Raw genomic sequence first — 26,457 nt, forward strand, 5'->3', positions numbered from 1 at the left:
TACAGGTAATAAATACCCAAAAACATCACTTTTAATGATTTACCTATCTTCAACTATCATCTATGCTCTTGAGGTTATTTACATCTATTGTATTTGTATGAAGGATATGAATACAAATTTGTATTTTTATTTATGTGTGCTGTTGTGCATTTCTTCACAAATCTGTGTTCAGTGACATTACTTTCCTAGACCATGTATTTAATAACTTTATAATTTGCAGCAAAAGCTGCAAATTAGGGCTTGCTTTCTTGTTTATTTATTCATTTATGATGAGCCAGTTAAACACTCCCCAGCACAGTAAAGATTTGACCCTAGACCTGAGTGATTCCAAAACTTATGCGTACTCTTTCTGGTTCATTACACAGATTCCATTTTTTCATTTCCATTCCAAATGTTTGCATTTGTTTCTGAAGGTGTGGGCTGCCAAGATTTGTACTGCATTTCGAATTCTCCATTGGCTTTTTTTCTTATCTACCTCTGTTAATTTTTCTTACAGATCTAATTTTTCCTCCTGTAGTTTTCATCTGTATCTTCCCTCTTTTTGGAATCATATTGTTTAGTCCTTTCAACAATATCAGAAGCTTTTCTTGGGAAAGACCCCCAATAAATCAAATACATCAATAACTGAACTCAATTTTTCAAGTTCACTCTATCAGTCTAATTCACAAAGGGGACATCTTCCTCAATCTAACCCTGGGAACTTGCAAGGTCAAACCTAACCCAGAACACAGGTTCACAAAGAACCAGGGGAAGCAGTTCAGTCATTCAAGACATTGCAGACTGAAGAATGGAAGGGATCTGCATAGTAAAGTTGTTTTTTAGGGGTCTGGGTTTTAAGAATGGGCTGAAAGACTCATAGGGAAATAGTCCTAGGGGTGGGTAGTAGGTGAGGGATGAAATGCTACAAAGTGAGTTTATATCCTGTAACTTGAGTTATAGGAAATAAAAGAGCAGTTACCAGCCCTCCTCTTTCTGAGTCATAGCTGTTAATTTGATTCATCAGGATTGAACTCTTGGCTCTAGCCTAAGTTCCTGACCCAGAGTGCTAGTTACTGTCTGGCAAGCCATCAAGCAAGACTATGTTAGATTTCAGACTAATTGGAGCCATGTCACCAAAGATGAGTTCAAAAGGATCCCTAGAGTTTTTCAGAGCAATGCGTATTGTTTTTCTCTTAGCTGAGGGTACTAGATGGTACACAGAACAGAGCCCTGACATACCACACTTCTAGTGCTGCCATTTCTTAGTTGTATCACTTACAAGTCATTTCTGAGGAGTTATAAAATAGTTTGCACTATGGTAACCAGTAGTTTACACTATGCTACATGTACCACATTGTTTACCCACAGAACCAGAATGCTAATGAAAGCAGTAAAATGCACATCAAAATCAAGTCAATAAATATATTGAGCACCAATCGTTTGAGACATTATGTTAGGCTTTGTGAGGAGTATAAGGAAGTCAGGGGCAAAGCTGCTGCATTGAAGGGGGTCTCAATCCAGTTAGGGAGGCAGGCCACAGGCAGAAGTTATTAGCTCTGAAGAAATAATTGTTCTATGTGTACATCAAACTTAATGATCAAGGCAAAAACTTTTTTTTTTTTTCAGACAGAGTCTCACTCTGCTGCCCAGGCTGGAGTCCAGTGGCAGTGTCTCAGCTCACTGCAACCTCTGCCTCCCAGATTCAAGTGATTCTCGTGCCTCAGCCTCCCAAGTAGCTGGAATTACAGGTGCACACCACCACACCCGGCTAATTTCTTTTTTGTATTTTTAGTAGAGATGGGGTTTCACCATATTGGCCAGGCTGGTCTTGAACTCCTGACCTCAAGTGATCCACCTGCCTCAGCCTCCCAAAGTGCTAGGATTACAGGCATAAGCCACTGCCCCCGGCCAGCAAAAGGCTTTTAAAAATAAAAATAAAATCTATAGATAGAAGACATTGGTATCATCGTTATATCAAATATGTTGTGAGAATAGTAATTGCCAGAAAAGTTCAGAGGAGAGAGAGGTTGTGTTATAGTAGGCAGACATCAGCAGGCCAGGAGAGGGCTGCCCGCCCAATCCGGAACATCAGACGACCATCAAGTGATGGTCAGGTGGTTGTTACACTGTTACAGTCATTATTTCTCTAAAACAATTAGTCACAGCCAGCACCAGGGAAAGCAGTCTCCCGACAGATAGAAAAAACCTGAAACTGGTTATCAGCAGCTTCCCAATAAGATCTCAGGAGTTAGGTAAGTGGGCTCAAGCATGCGCACTATGAGGCAAAATGGGGGAGTTTAACTGGTATATGACTTTCCTCTAGGAACGTTGTACTGGTAAAGGAAGAACGTCTCAAGTGAGCATGCCTATAACTCCCGTAAACACGTTGCGCAGGCAGCCCTCCCCAAGCACTGGTAGGGCACTGGGCATGCAGACAGCCCACCAGAAGGGAATAATCAGGGGAAAAGGGATGCAAGACCCCAGAGGTATGCCAATGTGTAAAACCCTAAGTCAAAGGTCAAGCCAGGCACTTGATCTCTCAAGTTGCCAGCTTGGCCCTCCTCGAAGTGTACTTTACTTCATTTTGTTCCTGCCCTAAAACCTTTTCGTAAACTTTCACTCTTGCTCTAAAACTTGCCTTAGTCTCTCTGCCTTATTTTTCCTCGGTCAAATTCTTCCCTGCCCCCGCTCCAGAGTGGCTGGGACTACCGGCGCCCGCCATCACACCTGGCTAATTTTTTGTATTTTTAGTAGAGACAGGGTTTCACCATGTTGGCCAGGCTGGTCTCAAATGCCTGACCTCAAGTGATCCGCCTGCCTCCACCTTCCAAAGTGCTGGGATTACAGGCGTGAGCCACCGCACCCAGCCCCAAATTCTTTCTTCTGAGGAGCTAAGACCTGAGGTTGCTGCAGCAGACCCATAAGGATTCGCTGCTGGTAACAGCTGCTTCTGGGATCAGGTAAGAAAAGGTTTCAAGGAGAAAGCTAGGAAGAATGGATAGGATTTGAATGAGTCCAGTGGAAAGAGGAAGGGCATTTGAGACAAAGGGCATAGCATGAAGCAGTGAGGCAGCCGGCATCCCACTCCCTACCACCTGTTCTTCCCCTTAGTGGCCTGACCTTGGCCTTCCACTCCATCCTCATCCCTCCCCATCGGCACTGTCTATCTCAGAATGTGCCATGCCTGTGACAGCTCCGGAACTCTGGCCATGCTGCTTACACTGCCACGGAGACCTTTCTCCTCTTCTTCTTCATGTAGCTAACTCTTACTTGGCCTTGAAGACTAATGTATGTTAGAAGTTAGTCTTGCCAGAAAGCCTTAGTCTTTGGGAATTTGGTGCTCTTCCTTGAGAAGAAAAGGTACAACCATTTAACTCCATCAGAACACTTACCACACGGCCTTTCCCACTGGACTCACTGGAAATGTCTTGAGGGCAAAGGCCTTGCCTTTGATAGCTGATCCATATCAGCCACCGTGTCCACTACACAGTAGGTGCCCATTATCAGCCACCGTGTCCACTACACAGCAGGTGCCCGATAAATTCTTGTAGAGTGAATATATATTTACAGAAAGAGGAGCTGTGAGAAGATGCCTCAATTTTGGAAAGGAAAAATGGGTTGATTTTTACATTTTGAATTTAAGCTGATGAGAGTCCTTTCATGTGGAAATGTCTAACAAAAATTGGAAATAGAAGACTGACACTGGAGGCTGTTATGATTTTCATTTTTTTTTTTTTCAGATAAACTGAAGCACAAGAGGGTAAAAACCTTGTCCTTGGTCTTACAACCAGAAAGTGGTGATGCAAAGAACTTAGTCCAAGCTTTGATCTTTTCTGCACTGCCTGCCAAACCAGAACCTTGAGAAATACCCATGTTTGGGGGATGAGAGGAAGAAGATAAATCAGCAAAGAAAATAGTGATAAGAAAGGTAAGTGATAAGAAAAAAATGATGTAAATAATAAAGATGACAGCCAGGGTTGGTGGCTTACACCTATAATTTAAGCACATTGGGAGGCCAAAGCAGGAGAATTGCTTGAGCCCAGGAGTTCAAGGCTGCAGTCTATGATGGTGCCGCTGCACTGCAGCCTGAGTGACAGAGTGAGCTCCTACCTCAAAAAAAAAAAAAAAGATGATAATGATGAGTTTCTCTTCTTCCTTTTTCTTTTTCCTTTCCTTTCGCTTCTCTTCCTGAACTGTTCAGTCCCAAAACCTCAAATAGGACAGAGCAGAGCAGATATCTCTGCCAGGTGAGGGAATCACTGTGGCCCAGAGTGGAACGTTGGGGGCCACATTGGGCATGGAGGTGTCTGCCCAGAAGGACAGGGCAGCTGGCAGAATCATAGTCCAAGATGGGGGTAAAGAGGAATCCACACAAGGTGGGAGTGAGGAGTTGGAGGAGGAAGCACGAAGAATCAAAGCCCAAGCAGGACGGTGAGGCCATCCCTGCAGAGGGGCAGCCTGGCATGAGAAGCCAGAGCATGGAAAGCCAGAGTGGAAGCAGTGGGAGATGGGTTACATTGGGGAGGATTGATCAGAGATGTAAATATATTAACAATAAGCGGAGCCAGTTTCTCACTGCTGGAAAAGGGAAGTGTAAATATGGAGGAGGAGAAAACCGAATGAACTTAGTAGTATTGGATTAAAATTGTAGTTATCCGTGTATGGTTTTTAATAGGTAGATATCAAAATGAACACAGATGTAAGTGTATATCTGCATTTACATGTGAGTATGTGTGTGTATACCCACACACAGATTAGATAGATAGATAGGTAGATAGATGATAGATATTTCATAACTGTCCACCTCAGGGCCTAGAGTCAATGCCTCCTCAATAGCTCCTCCTGAGCACACCTAAAGACCCAGATCTTGGTTTCTAAATCCATCCTAAACCCATTCTCCACGAAAAGGAACCAGGGCTCCTTGAAGTAGCTGAACCCAGACCTGGGCGGGGAAATCTAAGACTGGGTGTGGAACATTGTTGGGTCAGAAAGCAAAGAAGTACGTAAAGAATGATGGGAAAATGTTATGAGGACATAGAACCAACTAAAATCTAGGATATTTTGTGCCTCAAAATTAATAAGCTGGTGTATTAGTTTGTTCTCACGCTACTAAGGAAGACATACCCAGGACTGGGTAATGTATAAAGGAAAGAGGTTTAACAGACTCACAGTTCCACATGGATGGGGAGGCCTCATAACCATAGCAGAAGGCGAAAGGCATATCTTACGTGACTGCAGTCAAGAGGGCTTGTATAGGGGAACTCCCCTTTATAAAACCATCAGATCTCATGAGACTTATTCACTGTCATGAGAACAGCACAAGAAGCACCTGCCCCCATGACTCAATTACCTCCCACCGAGTCCCTCCCACAACATGTGGGGATTATTACAATTCAAGGTGAGATTTGGGTGGGGACAGAGATCCAAACCATATCAGCTGGAGTGTGCCTCCTATTGATTAAGGAAGTCACGAGCCCAGCCCAGATTCAAAAAGAGGGATGAAGTGGAGCTACAGTTAATTGGGAGGCTACTAGTCTAACAGACTATCACAACCAATGCAATGGAAAACCAAATATATTAGGAAAAGTAGAAGTTGCTAGTAACCTTGGGAAGCTGAAGCTGCTTAAAGTAGCTGGTACAAACTGAAAGTCAGACCAAGAAACAAAAGGCCTTCAAGAAGCTTTCTGAACAATTTCTGCCAACTCTGAGCAGATTTTCTGAACCGGCACTGGGGAAAACTGGTCTCATAAAAGAGCTTATGAGAGCAGAACCACCTCATTGGGGCACAGGCCATGGGAAATGTGACACTTGCTTAATGCCGGTGGTTTTTAGTCAGGCCACAGTGAGAAGGAACAGTCCTAACAGGCCCCCAGCCAGATTGAGTTAGCTCATTTTTGGTTTAGTCAAGCAGTAAAATTTGCTACTTTAAGTGCCTTCTCCAAAGACATCCCTCTTTGCCTCGTGTGTTGAACCATCATTCAGTGAGTATATTTCATTGAAAATATGATTGATTGTCTTTTGTAGCAATAATAAAATGCTACAGCAACTTTGCCATAAAAGTAGTAATAGTAATAAATTATAATGCATTGAATAAAATGGGAAACTATGAGTTCATATGATATAAATTAATATATAATAAACTGAAAATGTGATGAGGAGCAAGGTGTTTGCCTAGTTTCAAGGTACGTCGCCACAAAATATTTACTCACTTCAAAGGTTAAAACAGCGAAGCAGCCTGGCAGACACCATCGTAATCAGGTGAACACCATCATTAATGGGGCAAATGAAATGAGTCACGTGAATGAATGCAATAAGATCACAGCATCACTTCTGTGATATTCCTGCCAAAGATACGAAACCTGAATCTGATCATGAGCAAACATCAGATAAGCCCAAATTGAAGGATGTTACACAAAATAATTAACTGGTCATCTTCAAGTCTGTCAATGGCAGGAAAGCCAAGGAAGGGCTAAGAACTGTTCCAGAGTGGAGACTAAAGAAACATAGTGCCTGAATGCCAGGCACGATACTGAACTAGCTCCTGTTGCTATGGGAAACTTAGGCAGGACAATTGGTGGAACTGAGGGTTAGATAGTAGTGATGAATCCATTTCAATTTCCTGCTTTTGATGGTTGTATTGTGGTTTTGTTGTAGAACATCCTTGTTTGAAGGAAATGCACACTAAAATATTAGAAGATGATGGAGCATTAGATTGGCAACTTATTCAGGAAAAAAGGAAAAAAAATCCTTGTAATGAACTTGCAATTTGTTTGTAACTTTGAGAGTATTTTTAACCAATATGTTTGTTTTCAAAATCTTAATGTCCTAAGTAAAATTTTCAGATCTCTAGATGCAAAATGTTTATTTTTTAAAATGAGGATGCTATCTGTGACTTTCGAGAGTCGTAAAGTAATACAAGTGCCTCAAGTTATCAAAGGAAAAATTTAGTGAAATAAAAAAATGCATTAAGTAAAACTTCTTGAGAATTCTAAATTGTTTGGTGAGCAGTCATGTGAGTTTTATAAATTTTTGAATTAGGATAGTTATATTTTTTAGTGTTTTGTGTGTATAATATAAAATTATCTTTATTTTATTTTCTTTTTTGAGACGTAGTCTTCACTTTGTCACCCAGGCTGGAGTGCAGTGGCGCGATCTTGGCTCACTGCAACTTCTGCCTCCCAGGTTCAAGTAATTCTCCTGCTTCAGCCTCCTGAGTAGCTGAGACTACAGGTGCTTACCACCACACCTGGCTAATTTTTTGTTTGTTTGTTTTGTTTAGTTTTTTGTATTTTTAGTTGAGACAGGGTTTTTGCCATGTTGCCCAGGCTAGTCTGAACTCCTAACCTCAGGTGATCCACCTGCCTCAGCCTCCCAAAGTGCTGGGATTGTAGTCAGGAGCCAGCATACCTGGCCATAAAATTATCTTTAACATCTTTATTCTGCAAAAAATAAGGTGATCCTGATAACAGTAATAACAGTAAATGTTTATTGAACAGTCATTATGTATACTCTGCTATGAAATATATGGTATTACTTCCATTTACATAACAGGAAACTGAAACTCAAAGGGGCTAAGAAATTTCTCCCAAAGTTAGCATACTAATTTGTAGTGTAGCCAACTTTTGAATTCCCCACACTCCAAAGCCTATATCATTAACTCCTGTTCTTTAGTTCCTCCCATGGAGGCCATAGAGAAGGGAATTTTGAGGAAGATACCAGAAGCTTGGGCTTTGTTCTAGATTCCTCCCACTCCCTCATTACTTACCCTTAATCCAGTCTATCACCAAGTCTTGCTGGTTCCATTTTAAAACTCTACCACTGCCTCCAGGGTTAGTTAAGGCCTCACCATTTTTCTCCTGGTTCCTGGCAACAGCCTCCTCACTCTTCCTAATCCTTATCTCAGTTTGCTTTAGAGTTTCTACACTACCGTCAGAATGAACAGCCTAAAACTAAAATCTAAATATTGGCCAGGCACTGTGGCTCACACCTGTAATCCCAGAACTTTGGAAGACTGAGGTGGGTGGATTGCTTGAGCCCAGGAGCTTGGAAACCAGCCTGGGCAATATGGTGAAACCTCATCTCTACAAAAAATAAAAAATAAATTAGCTGGGCCTGGTGGCACACACATTTAGCTCTAACTACTTGGGAAGCTGAGGCGGGAAGATTGCTTGAGTTTGGGAGGCAGAGGTTGCAGTGAGCCAAGATCGTGTCACTGCACTCCAGCCTAAGTGACAGAGTGAGACCCTGTCTCAAAAAAGAAAACAAACAAAAAAAAATCTAAATATCACAAATGTGCGTTAAGTTCCTATGTGGAGAGAAGAAAGACCCTTTTGTGACTCCATTTACCTTTGGGTTAAAGTTAAAACATGGCACTGGAGTCATCCCATTATCTGGCCTCTGAGTATCTTCCAAGCCTCATGAACTATAAGGTCCCATGCAAACTGTGCACTCAAAGCACTCTTGAGAGATAATTTTCCAGATACAACAGAACAGTTTCTCTTATATAAACACGACTGATACATGCATATCAAGTGTCAGCAAGTGTGACTATCTCTTACCAGCATTTTCTGTGTTTCCCTTCATTCCCAACTAGGCTGCGTGGGATACCTCTTTGTAATTCCCATTACATTTCTCTAAAGACCTCCTCTGTATCTATCATATCTTCATAATCTGTCCATCATATCTATCTATCATCATATCTATCGTCGTCTTCATAATCTATCATAGTATAATGTAACCTTCCTTCATCAAACTGCTGTCCTTGAAAGAAGGGATTGGCGCTTGTTCCTCCTTGGATCTCTCGTCAATGCCTGGAACAAAGAAGGTGCTTCAAAAGACATCCTGGAATGAATGAGTGAATGGATGAATACACATCAATGATTTATCAATTGTGTAAAACGCTACAGAGAGGCAAAATGAAAGAACTTGTGTTTTTCAGTAGAACCATTTCAGAAGAGTTGGGAGAGGAGTTGACTTAGAGGTTAAATAATTTGAGTGAGAAGACAACAGGGGATGATTTTTTTTTTTTTTTTTTTTTTGAGACGGAGTCTTGCTCTGTTGCCCAGGCTGGAGTGCAGTGGCGAGATCTCGGCTCACTGCAAGCTCCGCCTCCCGGGTTCACGCCATTCTCCTGCCTCAGCCTCCCGAGTAGCTGGGACTACAGGCGCCCGCCACCTCGCCCGGCTAGTTTCTTTGTATTTTTTTAGTAGAGACGGGGTTTCACCGTGTTAGCCAGGATGGTCTCGATCTCCTGACCTCGTGATCTACCCGTCTCGGCCTCCCAAAGTGCTGGGATTACAGGCTTGAGCCACCGCGCCCAGCCTAAGGGGATGATTTTTAACAAGTACTCAGAGGGCTGTTTGACTGAACCTAAGTTTGAGTGGACAGGGTGCCCTCAGTCTCAGGGCTGTACAATGGCTTTAAAAAATTAATATATACTTTTTAAAAAATTCATATGGAATCTCACCATGTTGCCTAGGCTGGTCTCAAACTCCTGGGCTCAAGGGATCCTCCTGCCTCAGCCTCCTATGTAGTTGGGATTGCAGGTGTGCCACTGCACCTGGCTCGTAGTAAATAGTTTTGAATAGGTAATGCAAGCACAGCATATAAAATTTCAAAAGTGCAAAAGGAAGTCCAGTAAAGAGTAAAGCTCTACCACTTCCCATGCCCATCCCCTAGCCTCTCAGTTGCTGCCACAGGAAAAGATCACAATAAATAACCATTTGGCATGCTTTTGTTTCTTCTCTAAGACTCCATCTCCATAACTTGGCAATGATTTATAGGAAATCACTATAAATCCATTACTTATAAAGTGTAGAGGGGACCAAGATGGAAAAGGTGAATAAGTCCCACTGTTGGCACTTTATTTACATAGGCAAAAATGCCCAACTCATAATGTGCCTTGGAGACTAAAACAACTCTATACTGGATATTCCAGTGTACATTTAAATTGAGATTTGTAATTGAGATTTGATCATAGATGAACTTAGAAAAAAATGTAAGTAATGAGACATAAATATTAACACAGGTGATTAAATGAAGATATAATGTAATTTGGGCAAATCTGCATTTGTAAAATGTCCTTGTTCTCATGCTTTCCTTTGGAAGCTAAAGCCATAGATCACAGCTATAGGATGACTTGACTATTAATTAGTTGTCCATTAGTCTTCATTTCCTAGGGCTTATTGTGGAAAAGTAAATTTATACTAATTTGTTTTATGCAAATTAATCTATTTGGTTTCATCTTCTTTCTCCATTAACACCTGGAGTTTTAAAATTAATATATATGACACTTGGACATGCATAATAAAAATTAAACCCTAGCACACTGAATTTGCATGTATATAGTAAGTTAATTATGACCATTTGGGCTCAGATTTAAAAATTAAGTAATTTCAATGAGGTGTTAAGAGGCAAAAAGCTTATTCTGTGCAATTTTTACAACCACAATGTAATTAGTACAAGCAGAGCATAAAAGTTACCTTAGATGCTACAAATTAGGCTGGCTATTAACAATAACAGCATCAGTGTTTACCCCCACTGCTTCTGCCACAGTTTAAAGTACTCATTAGTGCTTCTAAATTGGATAGTTTTCTTTTTTCCATCTAAGGCTTTGGGCAAAGCTCAAAACCCTTAAAAACTTTTTTAAAAAATATGTGCATTAAGGCAAGTCTTCAGAAATGTATCTTTTAGCTTTGGAGAGATATGAAAATTAGGAAAACTTATCACTGCAATGATCCCAGACTGAAAATAAGAGTGACTTAATCAGAATGAAATTGCTTCTACACTTCCCTCTGAGGGTGATTGGTGGAAGTGATGTCAGGTATGGTAAACACTGACCGTGGTGCGCATGTGCGTGCTGCGGCAACAGGGAAAGCTGCTGCTCCTCTGTCAGCTCAAACAGGTCAAGGACTAGGCGTCATCCAGGACTCAGAACCAGGAGCTGGCCTTGGGAAGACATGTTAATGTATATCAAGATGTGTCACCCATGTCATAGCTAGTCCTACAAAGAAAGCGCTCTCGAAGATGTGGCCTGCTGACAGCTAGCTGCTCCCAGCTGACCCCTTAACCCCTGGACCCCAGCAGCCTGGCTAAGTACTCCTGCCCACTGGGCCTTTAATACCAGCAGGCCAGCTGCCCTAATCTTACTGTGAATACGGCAAAAATTCTCTTAGATGTTCTTGGCAAACTTGTCAGACCCCTGCCCATTTTAGACTCCAGCTCTTCCAAACTTATTCTTAACATTAGGGAACTCTTCGGTTTTATTCTCAATCCCAAGACTCTTCTTACCTCATCTGTTTATATATTTTAACCAACAAACCTCCAAGAAAGTTCTCTAAGTGGCCCCTTGGGATTCTTGCCGAGTCCTACTTCGTTTCCTGCTTGTCAAGGCCATTTTAATCAGTGTCAGAGCCTCCCAAGTGCATTGGAACCATTTCCCATTTTAGAGTTCCTGCCCAGAAGGTCACACTTATCTTCTGTCTCAGTGTTTTGAACTCTGCTTCCTGATAGCTGAGGATATGGGCCTACGCGTAAACAATATCCCCTGCCTTGCCAAAAAAGAGAAACTTGCTAATGGAGTCACTCTTTCGGTATTTAATTCAAAGGAAAGCAATTATTTATTGAACATTTACTTTGTTCCAGATACTTGGCTATGAGGAGCTCATTGAGTACTGTGGGAGGCAGACCATTAAACTCATACTTTTATTTTTTTTTTCTTTTTTTTTTGAGACAAGGTCCCTCTCTGTCACCCAGGCTGGATGGAGTGTGGTGACATGAACACGGCTCACTGCAGCCTCAGTTTCCCTGGGCTCGGGTGATCATCCCACCTCAGCCTCCTGAATAGCTGGGACTACAGGTACACACCACCATGCCTGGCTAGTTTTTTTACTTTTTATTTTTGGTAGAGATGGGGTTTCGCCATGTTTCCCAGGCTGGTCTCGACCTCCTGGCCTCAAGCAACACTTCTGCTATGGCCTCCCAAAGTGTTGAGATAACAGGCATGAGCCACTGCACCCAGCCTAAATGAATACTTTCAACACGATAAGATAAATGAAGTAAAAGAGATGTGTGCAATAGATAGCAGTAGTATAAAGGCAAGAGTTCACTCTCTCTGGAGAAAACAACACAAGCTAGACTTTGGAGATAAGTAAAAATCAGCTGGGTCAATATAAAACTAGAAGGACTTCCCACTGGAAGGCTCAGCGTAAGCAAAATCCTAGAGATACGAAAATAACAAGGCACGCTGTCATCATCTCAACTATCAGTTCTTTTTTAAAAATTAAAGTTAGCATAAGTGTTATCCTTTAAATTTGTGTGTGTGTGTGTTGCTGGGTGCAGTGGCTCACTTCTGCAATCCCAGCACTTTGGGAGGCCAAGAGAGATGGATCGCTGGAGCTCAGGAGTTTGAGACAAGCATAGGTAACATGGTGAGACCTCGTCTCTACCTTGTGCCTCTGTTGCCCTATGGGTATTATAAGGATCAAAATAATACATATCTACCTCAAATGATAACCGTGATGATTAAATAAGTTAATAAGTCATCCCTCAGTGTACATGGGGTATTGGTTTCAGGATACCCCCTCATACCAAAATCCAAAGATATTCAAGTCCCTTATATAAAATAGTGTCACATTTGCACATAACCTACACACATCCTCCCATGTACTTTAAATCATCTCTAGGTAACTCATAACACCTAATGCTATGTAAATGTTATATAAGTAGTCATAAACACTTATTTGTATTTTTATTGTTACTTTAAAAATTATTATTTTCAATCCACAGATGCAGAGCCCAGGGATATGGAGGGCCAATTGTATTTGTAAAACACTTAGAATGGTGCCTGACATGTGGTAAGTCCTTTAAATGTGAGCTTATATTACCATAAAGTATTTACCTAGGTCTCAATTGATGATGTTTATGCCGTTGCCAGTTCTTTGCATGTTTTGGCTACAAAAGAAACTTCCAAGGCAAGTTTTGAATTGCCATTAGCTCCTATTACATTTGGGCTCCTTTTTCTTACCAGCTTACCAACACCCAGTATTTGTGAATACTTAATACATGTGTACTATTGTTGTTAACTCCCCTTAGAGGCAGCACAAAATGTGAAAGTTGGAGTCCAGCAGAGCAGCTTCCAGGCCAGACTCTGGAAGGGAATCCGTTGCAGGTTTTCTTTCTGCAGAGAGGCCCTACCAGGAAGGCACATGCTGAGCGGAGACTGAGAAAGAAAGCAGGAAGATTAGGACAGGAGAGGTCAGACAGTAAATCTAACTGGAGGCTAGGCTGGAAAGCAGCCAGAGTATGAGTGCAGGTCAGAAATGTGGGACCAGAGACAAATCTGAGAACAGAGAACTCAAAAGAATTCTTTGCACATTAAAATTTTCAGAAAGTGTGAATGGTATACCTTCTTGGAGGAGATGCTTCGATCGATCGATCGATAGATAGACAAAGATAGATAGAGAGAGAGAGACAAATAGATGGATAGACAGAGATAGATAGACATAGATAGATGATAGATAGATAGATAGATAGATAGATAGATAGATAGAAAGAAAGAAGATAGTTCTTGAGAAAAGAAAAATGGCTTAGAGCAGTCTGAGCCATATGAGGTATGCCAAATTCATCAGGCCCAGAGAGGGAGCATGGGGCTCCAGTCTTGCTGTGCCTCCTTGAACCCATGCCTGGAAGCAATCATTTAAAGGCATTTTGTTCCTGACTAGCCACCTCATCTACTATCTTTATGTTCCTGGAATTTGTGATACACAGAACAGTGTATAGCCAATCAATAGCTTATGTTATTTTCATGGAAATTCTTGGCAAACAACTCAGGAGCTTCTTCCTCTTCCTCTTCTTTTCCTTTAAAAACCTACTTGTACCTGCTGCTAACCAGAGCATATACTCAAGGCAACTTGAAACTATGCTCTTGGGTTGCAGTCCTCAAGCGTGGCCCAAGTAAATGCACTACTTATATTAAGTTGGCCTCAGTTGTTTTTTCCTTTAGGTTCACATTCTCATCAAACTGTAGGTACAAATGAGGTTGTTAATATTAATTCCAAAACTACAAAGTTCTTTGCTCCTCTTACTCACATAGGAACTCAGTCTTCTCCTCCCAAAGTCCCCTTGGGCCATTTTTCGGGACTAGAAGAATTCTCACATGCTCGGGGACAAATGTGCTCACTGTGGCCTGCTCTATCTTCCTTATCAAGATGCATCACCTACCTGAGCCTCAGTGGCTGAAGACACCTTAGCAGGTTCTCCCTACTGCTGCCTCCTCCCAACCCATACCCAGCAGAGGTGCTTTTTGCTATACTCCTTAGCAGAGTATGTTTAGGGTGGAATGTGGGGTCAGAGGAGAGAACAGCCCTTATCCATCTAGAGTCTTTTATGATTTAGGTCCTCTTATTTCTCTTCCTAACCTCAGTCTGCTGAGGTTCAAAACATGTCACCCCAGGCTGGGTTGGGGAGAGGGAGAGGAAGATACATAACCAGCTACCTGCTCCTTGTCCTTGATGCTTTATCTCTAGTCACTCAAGAACAAATATTAACCAGTCATTGTAGTAAATGGAATGGAAAACTAACTCCAATTGTCCGCCCCTCTCTGTCTCTACGCCCTTTACAATGGGACACTGAGCTCCTCCTATTAAAAAGTAGAAGCTCTCCTTGCCTCTTTAATCTGCGCTGGGCCATGACTGGCTTTGATCAGCTGGATGTGGCTGAAATGATGGGATGTCCATTTTAAGCTGTACCTCCAGAGGCCTTGAGCTGTTCCACTCACTCTTGTGGCTCCTCTGCCATACCCTGAGAAGAGCCTGGTTAGACTACCAGCTCATGAAGTACGGCCTCAGCCAACAGCTAGCCCCCAGCCATCCCCCTGCCCAGAAAAGCCCAGATGCATGGCTCTGCCAAGCCCTGTGTAGATGACCTGCTTTTACATGAGTGAGGTCAGGGGACACCTGAAGATCCACCCAGCTAAACTATAGATTTTTGAACCAAGTAAAGTCTGTGTCATTTGAAGCCACTGGTTTTTCTGTTTGTTACACAGTATTATTGTGACAAAGGATAAATGATACCAACCTATTTCTGACCTCCAAAATCAAGGCTTTTTGCACATTCAAACACTCCTCTGAGAAGCTCAACAAATAGCCAAATTCTAATTCTCAGTCTGGATTCAGCCAGGATCCCCTGCAGCACTTACAACAGCCCTGCAGCAGATGGGAGCAAGATGAAAGGATTTTAATTCAGCAGATGTCCAGGAGGTCTGAGGGAAAGCTAGTCAGTGCACTGGGAATGGCACACATGAAGAGTTTGGGGATAGGAGTGCCCTACCAATCTATAATTCATATACAAAGATCACAGTAGGCTTTGTGTGACAGCATTTCTTGTGGAAACTGGCAAGGGAGACCAATTTCCCCAGTTTGGACTCAGTTGGGACTGAAATGAAACAAAGAGCAGCAAGAAAAATGGGGCAGGAATCACAGAGAGGACATTGAGCTGCCCCAAGTCCTAGAACTGTGGCTCTGGACAAGTTTATCTAAAATCTCTGAGGGCAGAGAAGCCCCCGCAAGTGGGAATTTGAGTCACATATTATTAACTTCAGTCTATATCCTGTCTCTAAATTTCTTTTAAAAAAAATAGAGGGGCCGGGTGCAGTGGCTCAAGCCTGTAATCCCAGCACTTTGGGAGGCTGAGACAGGCGGATCACGAGGTCAGGAGATCGAGAACATCCTGGCTAACACGGTGAAACCCCGTCTCTACTAAAAAATACAAAAAACTAGCCAGGCAAGGTGGCGGGCGCCTGTAGTCCCAGCTACTCAGGAGGCTGAGGCAGGAGAATGGCGTAAACCCGGGAGGCGGAGCTTGCAGTGAGCTGAGATTTGGCCACAGCACTCCAGCCTGGGCGACAGAGCAAGACTCCGTCTCAAAAAAAAAAAAAATAGAGATGGGGTTTGCTATGTTGACAAGGCTGATCTCGAACTCCTGGCCTCAAGCAATCTTCCCATCTCAGCCTCCCAAAGTACTAAGATTACAGGTGTGTGCCACTGTACCTGACTTAAATTTCTTTTATTATACAGAGTTGCCTTGTCTAATTCCAGTCCTGAGATAGCTACCCAAGATTGTTGTAACCTCCAGTGATCAAGTTCTTTGGATAAGCAAAGAGGGAGGACATTAAGTGTATGGAAAAGGCCCCTCCTCTCCACGGTGCAAGGCAAGTTCTTTTCCTTAATTGTCTCGACTCTTCTATGTTGTTTCTAGGAGCTTTTTTCTTTTTTTTCTTTTTCTTTTTTCTTTTTTTTTTTTAGAGACAGAGTCTCACTGTGTCGCCCAGCTTTGAACCCCTAGACCCAAGCAATCCTCTGCCTCAAACTCTTGAGTAGCTGGGACTACAGCACATACCACCACACCCTAATTTAAAAAAAAAATTGTAGAGATAGGAGTCTTTTGCTGTATTGCCCAGGCTGCTCTCAAACTCCTGGCCTCAAGTGACCTTGTAGACTCTGCCTCCCAAAGTGCTTGGATTATAGGCATGAGCCACTGCAACTGGCTTATTTCTAGGGACATTGAATGGAGCCTGCACACCAGGGACAGATGAATGGAGGCTGAGCCAGCCAGGCAGGTGAAAACTGAATGCTTTTCAACTGTGAAATGTTCCACTGGACTGTGTTGATGGAGCTCCTTTCAAACTGGGGCCTGCCCTTGCCTGCCAGTCAAACAGAACTGCCCACAGCCTAGCAAATGGCTGTCATACGTCAATAGCCCATTCATTGGAAATCTAATGATTGGCAACTGGGACCACAGGTGCAGAGAAAGCAGTAGAACTCAAGCTGTGGTTGAGTTCTTATTCTGTCTATCCTTTTGAGTGATGAAAAATGAGGCCAAATCTAGGCAATTGTTTTCTTTACATTGAAAGCTTAGCCTCTTGATCCTGTTGGGGCTGGAGGGAGAGTGGAGTTAGGCTCGGAGAAGTGGTTAGTGTACACTTTGCTCCTGATAGCTGTTTCTGAACATTCTGTAGTTATAGTTCTACAGGAGTAGGTTCCTAGTTGTTTGGTATCTGGCCCTGTGGGATTTTAGGGGGTGGGGGAATATGGGCTTGGTATTTGAGAGCTGGATAAAGGAGGTGGGCGGGGTGGTTGGGCTCTAGATTTGTTGGTTTGCATATTAAAGGCATGCTCACAAGCCAGTTGTTTGCTCTCTCTAGGAATTAGCTAACCCTCAGACAGGCAGTCTCTCTCCAAGTCCACGAGGTCCCAAAAAGTCAAAGCATCATACAATATAGAAAATAACAAGCATGATTAATACTACAGGCTGAGAGGATATGTGTTCCTGCACTGTCAGACCGAGCGCTAGAATTATTGGAGACACATTGCAGCTTCTGTGCCTTATCTCAATGTTACGCTGTTCAGGACTCAGGATCCTGCCCTCTGAGGGTTTAGAGAAGTCATTCTCACTGTCTCACCCTGGCTCTCTTCATCCAGAGCAGTTCTTTACTTTCTCAGGAAACAAACGGGATGAAAGTCCAGAGCTGGGACTTCCTCCTTGGTGTGTTTGACAAGGACTGACGTACTCTAGGCCCTTTGAATCCCGGAAGTCCAGTACACACCCAACCTTGATTACAGTGTCTAGAATGCTGGAGCGTAGGTGAAAGGACAAAAGCCAGACACATTTCGACATGAGGGATCCACTGACAGATTGTCCGGTGAGTAGCTCGGTGTGGGTTGTGTGCCTGCGTGTGAGGAGGGTGGAGGGTGGGTTTATATATTAATGGATTTTAACTTAAGAAATTTGAGACACTCAGAAACCAAACACATTTAGATATTGGCTGTGGTACAAAAGTTTGTGGTTTTTCTTTGTTTCAGTTTAAAAACAGAGCTTTTTCTAGGAAATGACAGGGCAGGTAATTGTCATCTTTCCTTCTCATATTCTTGGAAAAAGTTTTGAGTGAGTAAAGCATCGTATTTGGATCCAGATGGTGGCTGTTTGGAAAACATTCTTAAGACAGACACCCATGGTGCCAACATCACGTGTGGAGTGGATACAAAAACACACAGAATGTCTGCAGCCAATTTTTGGCTCTGAGAATAAAGTGAGGGAGGAGAGTTTTTGTGCTTTTTTGCCCTCATTTGTTGAGTCAAGGATCACAAGTCCTGCAGGAGGAAGGATAGACTCTCCGCTCTGCCTGGCCTGCAGTAGTTCTCAGACTGGTTTAGCCGCATGTTTGTTCCATGTTTGCTTGTTTTGGTAATATTCGGAGCACTACCAAAAATATAAGTTTGGTCAGAAGTCCAAAGACATTGTGAGGTCACTGGTGGCAATAGCAGAGACGTAATTTAGGAAATAAGAAGCAACTAAAATAAAAGGGGATATGTTTACTTTGAAAATAAAGTAATTAAGGAGGGTCAGTGTTTTATCCCAACACATGGGGCTGAAAAGCTAAGATTGGTGACGTCATAAGCAAGAGGTTTCAGTCATCCTTCATGTATTAATAACACAAACTGTGGAGCAGCAGATAAATGGGCGCTGAGATAGAGCCATGAAGAAGAAGACCAGCAGAGGATTATTGATTTCCTTTTTGTTTATTCAGTGGATAAGAAAAGCACATGGTTGGAAAAGATGGAACTATGGCTACTATTGCAGAAAATCAGATGAGCTAAATGAGATGAACTCATAAATGACTAGTAATTTTACTAATGACAAGATAGTAGCCAATTCTGCCTAATTTTACTGTCTTTAAACACAAAAATAATTTGTGCTTAATGTAGAAACAAATTCCAATGATATTGTTATAGATTTTTTAGAGTGAAACTTCCACCTTTAATTACTTCAATCTCAGTCTTCTCTCCACTGGTAATTATGAATAATTTTTAAGTAGTCTTTTATCATTTATTTATCTCTCCTTGAGGTTGCTCCCTTACTAAACTGTAAAATCCTCCCCTGTCTCAACACTCCTACTGGATGATTTTGTATCAGGGTGGCAGGCCAGGACAGGCATGGGATAAGTGGCAGCAAAATCTTGGCACTAATAGTAACCAAAGAAGACAATTAACACCAGGGGACGAGTTCAATGGACAGAAGAGAGGGAAATGGAGGCCAGATGTAATTAAGTTTAAAACGAGAAGAATAAATAAATACATAAAAAGGAAACTGAAGGCCTAGCATTGTTTTTGCAGGCAGCAAAGTCAGTCTTCAGATGTGGAGAAATGTTTTCTTTCAGCAGCCCCCAAGGCAACCCATAACCATACTTCTGTGTCTGCTTAAAGCTCCACTCCCTGACATGCTGAATAGTTCCTTGTGCTCTGCTGAGCCAAGGACTCCTGTCCTTGTCTAAAACTCTGAAGGTCATCTGTATGGGCTCATTGCCACCAAAAGAATCCGGGAGTCATGGGGAGGCGGATATCCCTTCAGCCTGGGTTTCCAAACCCTCTAAAGTCACAGAACATTTATTTATTTGCAATTGTTTCATCTTAATCAAGTGTTCAAGTTGATTTCCTGGTACATTCTTAGCTTGTACTTGGGAAACAATGCTATGTGAAGATGAATCTACAGTTTGGGAACAAAATAAGACAAGGAAATGGATTGCAAATGAGTGCCTCATGAAACACTTAGGTAGTTTTATAAAATAACCCAAAGCTTTAAGCACCTGCAAAATGTCCCTTTCCATGAGTCCCTAGAGTTGCACAGAGCACAATTCATAAAGTCTTAGCTACAGTTCTTAACCGGGCCCATACCAATATACCCATGTATGGAACTCAGTGGGTTGCATGAACTTCAGTGAAAACAAATCTCTATTTGTACTGATTTCTAATTGAGATTTAGAATTTTATTCAATCCAGAATATAGGCAACAAGCCCCAATACTACTAGTAATATCTGTGTAGTGTCTGTGACTTTGTAACCAATAAAAATCAGAAATTTTATAACAACATGACAGTTGTTGCACGTATCTAGAAATATTTACATTCAACCTGACTTCAAAATGTGGTAATACTTAAGATATGTAATTTAGCATGTTAATTAAAAAGCATATAATATCATAATTTTAAAAATACACTCTAAAAATATATAATTCATTTCCTTTGTAACCCTACGCTACTTAAAAATGTTATTCTGAATCAAATAGGTTTCATGAGACTACAAAAAGGGCTCATGGTACGAAAAAATTTAAAAATCTCTTTTAGATCAAGTTTTAATGGGCAAAATAGGCTGATAGCTGGGCCCGTCAACCTCAAAGAGCCAGGTCAGTGTTTGAGTTCAAATTATTGTCACCAGGTTGGCATAAGATTGCCTAAATGCTGTGTAGGACTAATCTTGAGAATGTCAGAACTTATTTGAAGAAGATATCTTTAAGATATCTTTAAAGTTCTGTTTTTGACAAGGAGAAGAATTGGCTCTGGGCCTTGATGCCCCATTGCCTGTGAAGGTTTAGGTTTAGCTCTTAAACCTAAAAATATGTCTAGGGAACTCATCTTCAAATCCATGTGCAAGAAAGGTGAGGAAGTAGGATCCAATTATCTCCAAAGGAAAGAATTCGATCACAAGAAAGTATTAATAGCACCTTCCTATCAAGCAATCACATAGAAATCAAGGACAAGTAACAAGCTGTAGCCAAATTTTTACTTTTTTTTTTTTTTTTTTTTTTTTTTTTTTTGAGACGGAGTCTCGCTCTGTCACCCAGGCTGGAGTGCAGTGGCCGGATCTTAGCTCACTGCAAGCTCCACCTCCCGGGTTCACACCATTCTCCAGCCTCAGCCTCCCGAGTAGCTGGGACTACAGGCGCCCGCCACTTCGCCCGGCTAGTTTTTTGTATTTTTTAGTAGAGACGGGGTTTCACCGTGTTAGCCAGGATGGTCTCGATCTCCTGACCTCGTGATCCGCCGGTCTCGGCCTCCCAAAGTGCTGGGATTACAGGCTTGAGCCACCGCGCCCGGCCATTTTTTTTTTTTTTTTTTTTTTTTTTGAGACGGAGTCTCGCTCTGTCGCCCAGGCTGGAGTGCTGTGGCCAGATCTCAGCTCACTACAAGCTCCTCCTCCCGGGTTCACACCATTCTCCTGCCTCAGCCTCCCAAGTAGCTGGGACTGCAGGCACCCGCCACCTCGCCCGGCTAGTTTTTTGTATTTTTTAGTAGAGACAGGGTTTCACCGTGTTAACCAGGATGGTCTCGATCTCCTGACCTCGTGATCCACCTGTCTCGGCCTCCCAAAGTGCTGGGATTACAGGCTTGAGCAAATTTTTACTTTTTACACACTCATTCAGTATCCAGGAAGGGGTCTGTCAAAGCAAGTCTTCTGGGCTCCACACAGCCACTCCCCTCATGTCATCCTCCATTGAAATGGCACCAGGTTGCTCCTCAGGTTGGTAACCTGGCTCAGATGCCAACCTGAGCTTCCCATCTTGGTGGCTTAGCCTGGACACCAGACAAAGACTGTCACTAACTCAAATGGTGCCGGTGCCATGGTCCATAGCACCTGGGAGAATCTGACTCACTGCAAAAATACAGAAGGAGACTGCATCTGGCATGGGTGTCATGTGGCCCACAGCCTCCCCAGTGTGCATCAATGAGATGTTTAACATGCCGTTCTTGGACCTCTGTTTCCTCATGTGTAAAGTAAAAGAAGGAGAGGATGGAGTAGACTATGCTTTTTAATGTTCCATATCCCATAATCTGCGGCAGTCTGCCACAAGGATCCCAAATACTACGCAGCTGGTGAACACGTACATGGATTCCCTTCATAGAGGGGCAGTGCTTTGAAACATCGCCCCCAGTGAATCAGAACTCACATGATATCAGTAGCACAGTGCCTGGCATCCAGTGTTAAATTTAAGTGGAATATCATGGTTTCTTTAACACTGCGAGGATCATCATTATTCAAAAAAAATTATTCCATACTAGCATCAACACAAATAAATTTTTCTATAATTCTTTCTAGAACTAAATTTAACCCTCTTAATCATTCAACCAGAAAGAGCAGGTAGGCCAAGCTTGATGTAGGCACTTTATAATCTTTACAAGTCATCTGTCTAACCATTTCATGTGCTGATTGGCTGGATTACTGAATGTTTTCTGTAATGGCTATATTTATCAACAGGATTTGCTTACAAATTCTGGGAAGAAACATTTTCCTAATGGCTGAATGGGAAATGTCTGTGTAGACCAGTTGTCTATTTGTGAAGGGGTCATTATTTTTTTAGGGGCTTAGGAAGATCCCAGATATTCCACTACCAGACTGAAATCCCTTTATCCGGGGAGAAAAGCCTCATAATGTTTTTTGTTTTTCCTAATAATTAATGATCCCCAGGAGAAGCAGCATATTAATATGAATTCATATGGAGATGTAGAATCAATAGTAGATTATTCTCTGAAATGAATATTTGGTAGGGGGTTAGGATATTTAAAAGCTCAATGGGTAGGAAAAGAACACCAAAATTGCCTTCCACCTCCCTGCGACCACAGCAAGCCCTTCTTCTTCTGCTGGTTGATGACATTAAGAAGCCAGCTGTATTGCCCATGACACTTAAAGGTTACTATAACTTGGAGTAAACTTAGTGTGATTAAAAAGATCAGCCATTTATAAATGTATTTGATTCTAATAGATTCTCTAATTGATTTTCATACCTAATATTTCTAATCACAACTCTGTCTCTAACTAATTAGATTATCGTTATCTCTTTGGGCCTTAACTGTAAATAAAGGAATTAGACTTCAGTGGCTTCCAAACTGTGCTCCATGGAACCCTTTCAGAGTCCTCTCTAGTGGGTGGGAGTGTGGTGAGGTAGGAGTAAGACAACCAAAACTAAAGTCAAGTGATTTCACCCCCACACAGCAGGTATGTTCCAAGATTTTCTGAACACACACACACACACACACACACACACACACACACACACAGAGAGAGAGAGAGAGAGAGAATTATATGGTCTCTGGAGGTCTGCTTTGGCATTTAAGTGGATCTGCTTTTCACAGTTTTTATCTCCAAGTCTGAGTAGATGGTACATGATGAAAAGTACAGAATCATTGATTCTAAATAAGGATTTATGCTGGGATAATGAAAATATTCTTAGCAACTCTTTTATTTATTGATGTCACCTTTATCTCAATCTGGATCAGGGTTTGTTGGGGAATTTCTGGTACCTAGTATATAGGATCAGAGGTAAAGATTCTCTCCATTGCTCTCATAACCTCATCTCTTATCTGATCACTAAATTAACAATTATGAAGACCTTCTCAACTTGCATGTGCCTGGGCATACTGGAGTTTGACGTCTGAGGATGGTTACAGGTGTACCTGAGACACAAGTCCTCTGCACCCTTGAATTGACAGAGTATGGCTGGGAGCGAGGTAGGAGGCAAAGCCATGGGCCAGTTCCCTCTTCCTGGAACAACTGTGTCTATTTACCACACTCTTCCAGTACAAATATTTTCTACGTGTGCCATTTTGGGGAAAAAGTTAGAAAGTACTAGTCTACGAAATGACGGAAAATCATCTTCCAAATTCTAGAGCTGGCAGCCCTAGGGTCAATGGAGGCCATAGACTGTGCTTTGTTCCAGCAGCCCCTTACTTTAAGAGGTTGAATGTGAATGCCTTCGCCACAGGCTTCACCACTGCCACTAAAGGCCATTGAGTTTTCAATCACTGGCTTGTAAACTTTCAGCATGGCCTAGCCTCCTAAAACTAGTTCCCTTGAGACAGTATTTAAAAATGTGTCTTAGGGAGTTTTGATGGCTTGATCAGTTTAGGAAATGCAGCAGCCCCTGTAACACAAGCACATAGAAAAATTCTCAACTGGTTCTACTCATTTTTACATTGGTTATGGGCAGAGTTTTCTCTACATGCCCCATCCCACACTTGATGTCCAGGGTCCCTTAATTCTCTCCCATAGGTAACTTCTATGTGCAGACTATCCTCTGGTGATGGTGGACTGGTAAGGGCCTTTCCTGTAGGACATTTCATCTTGAAGTCTCTTCCTTCCACTCCTGCTTCCCCTAATGGAAGGTTCTTTTTCTCCTTCCTACTCTAAATCCCTCAATTCCATCTCTCTGCTTTCTTTTCTCCCATCCTCAGCCCCAGCTTTATAGTGTTTGAGAGTAGAAGATTTACTTCGTAAGCATATGCATCCAGGTCCTTCTCTCTTGCACACAGCCCCATGGCTTTTTGTTGAGTCTGTTTCTGCTTTGCTGTGGGCTGGAGAGAGAAGTCAGTAAGACAATACATAAAAATCCACAGCTTAATACTGTGAGATAGTTCTAAATAAATCAAATAAGAAAGCCACAGGACCTATAAAGAAAATAATAAAATTTTATTGAACATAAAATAAAATTTGAACAAATGCAAAAACTTACTATGTCCTTGGATAGAAAGTCTAAACACCGTTAAAAAGTCAGTTTTCCCAAATTGATGTATGTATGTAATACAATTCCAATCAGGATCCCAACGGGGATTTAAAAAGATATGTAATTAGACAAATGTTCATATGTTACAATAAATGCCTCAGAATAGCCAAATAAATTATGAAAAGAAAAAAAAAGTTGTTTAAAGAGAGAGAAGAAGCAAAGTGTTACTATCTCTATAACTTAGGTAGTGAGTATCTAATGTGCATTATTATTATTTTCTGTATCATTATGTTATAAAACATAAAAACATTTCATAATTCAAAGCAAAAAGACCCTGTATGAGTTAGAACTATGTTCAGCTGCATATTAGAAAAACCCCAAATACATACGTCTTTAAAAAAACATTGTATTTTTCTCACACATAAAATAAGTCCAAAAGTAGAGAGTTGAGGGCTCCTGTGGTGTCCTTTACAGCCATCAGAAACCCAGGCTCTTTTTCTCTTTCCACTCTATGTTCTTAATGCATTATGTCCAATCTCAATACCACTTTATGGCTTTGGCCTGCATTTTCAAGTCCAGAAGGAAGACAAGAGTGCAAACAAGCCTTTACTGAAACCTCATACAGAACCTTCCCTCACATCTCCTTGGATAGCTTTTAGTCACATGGTTAACACCTAAGGTTGAGGGAGGCTGAGAAATGACCTTATTCCAGGAGCATGTACCCTGCTAAACATTTATGCATTTTCTTCTCATGACACTGAGGTGTGTTTCATGGGATGCTATTAGGTGTTGCAGGAGAAGACAAAAGGCTTAGGGAGAAATCTAGTGAACATGTTTAGGTAACGTAGGAGTAAACAAAGAGGCTCAACAAGGTTCTTTACTGCAGGTCTTCTCACAATTTCAAAATACTCCCCTAAACTTCCCCAGTGTGCCTGTAAGGGGAGGAAGGAGGCCTTAACAGTATCATACCTTTCATATATGGCAAGTTAGTTTTATTGGAAATAAAAATTAGAAAGCTTGATTGCCAAACAGTGATTTTACTTTCATGACTCTGACAGGAGGATTATTTCTCCTTCATGAGAGGGGCTCCAAATTGGAACCTCACTACAAGTGTGTTTTGTTTACACTGCAGAGTTTTTTTAATTTGTGAATCGTTTGCTACCATTAAAAAAAAATCATGTTTCGGATGCAAATCCTGATTTCAGTTTTTTTGGACAAAGTGGGAGATCTGGCTTTCCTGGGCCACATTCCAGGTGGCAGTGATGGGCCAGAATGGTTCTAACAGCTGCCTCTCCGGCTCACAGTCCCCACCCTGCTCCTCACTCATTCAGGGGCCTGACTGGTGCCAGCAGCCACAGGATTTTGCAAACTCTGCTTTAGAAATTAACAATTTTCTCATTAAAGCTTTGCACCCTCACCACTTTCCTCGTGTCCCAGGCAGTTTCAAGGAAGTGGTTTGCTAATATTAATATACATCTATGAAGTCCTATCACAGCTTTCTGTGTTAAATTCACAGGAAAGTTAAACTACTGCATAAAGGTAAATGGATATGGTAAGAATGTTCCTGTATCCTAGGTGTTGGTTTGTTCCATCACCAAAGGTAGGGACCTGGATCAGCTCATTTCTTTAGGTCTTTCCTCCTCTGTCACCCTATGTTCTTAGTTTGATACTCTGCTAGCACCACATACCAAGTGCTTTGTTGACTGAATGGCTTTCTGGGCCCTGAGGGCGTGTGGGTTTGTGAATGTGCCCACTGTAATAGGAGGCACTCAGTAAATGTGAATTTCCTTCGTTTTTCCCTTCTCAATATGGTGCCCAACTGAATGCTGGCGATATCTGAACACTGGAATAGGCTGGCTCATTGTATGAGCAAAGAACAGCACAGCTCTCAATCCATATTGAATTTGGGTCCTCTTATGTAAAATCTCATTTTGAAAAATGCAATCTGCTGTTGCACCTCCCAGATGGAAACTATGAGAGAGTGTGTCTGGGATGTTCCATCATCTAATTCACTTGCTCTGTGTCAGAAAAAACTGCAGAATCAATTGACATTTAGCTTCTCTGTTTAGGCACTTAAAATCTATTGTCATCAATGTCTACATTTATAGTTTCCAGGAAGACATTGTGGAGTTCTAAATCAAATGACAAAAA

The 26,457-nt window shown here is 41.9% G+C and overlaps 1 protein-coding gene across 7 annotated transcripts in view; it reads left to right on the forward strand.

Annotated features, from left to right (window-relative positions):
• Positions 1-26,457, forward strand: part of NOSTRIN (nitric oxide synthase trafficking) — a 312,960-nt gene that overhangs the window by 231,891 nt on the left and 54,612 nt on the right. For 2 of the 7 annotated variants that reach the window (XM_015110290.3, XM_077957146.1), the window contains exon 1: positions 17,159-17,677. In XM_015110290.3, coding sequence (XP_014965776.1) covers positions 17,651-17,677 — 27 coding nt within the window. In that variant the 5' untranslated portion in view covers positions 17,159-17,650. Of the gene's footprint in view, positions 1-17,158; positions 17,678-26,457 lie in introns of those variants that run through there. The other 5 variants (XM_077957149.1, XM_077957150.1, XM_001103102.5 and 2 more) reach the window with 4 other exon arrangements.

This window comes from Macaca mulatta, chromosome 12 (assembly GCF_049350105.2).
Source record: "Macaca mulatta isolate MMU2019108-1 chromosome 12, T2T-MMU8v2.0, whole genome shotgun sequence".
NCBI lineage: Eukaryota > Metazoa > Chordata > Mammalia > Primates > Cercopithecidae > Macaca > Macaca mulatta.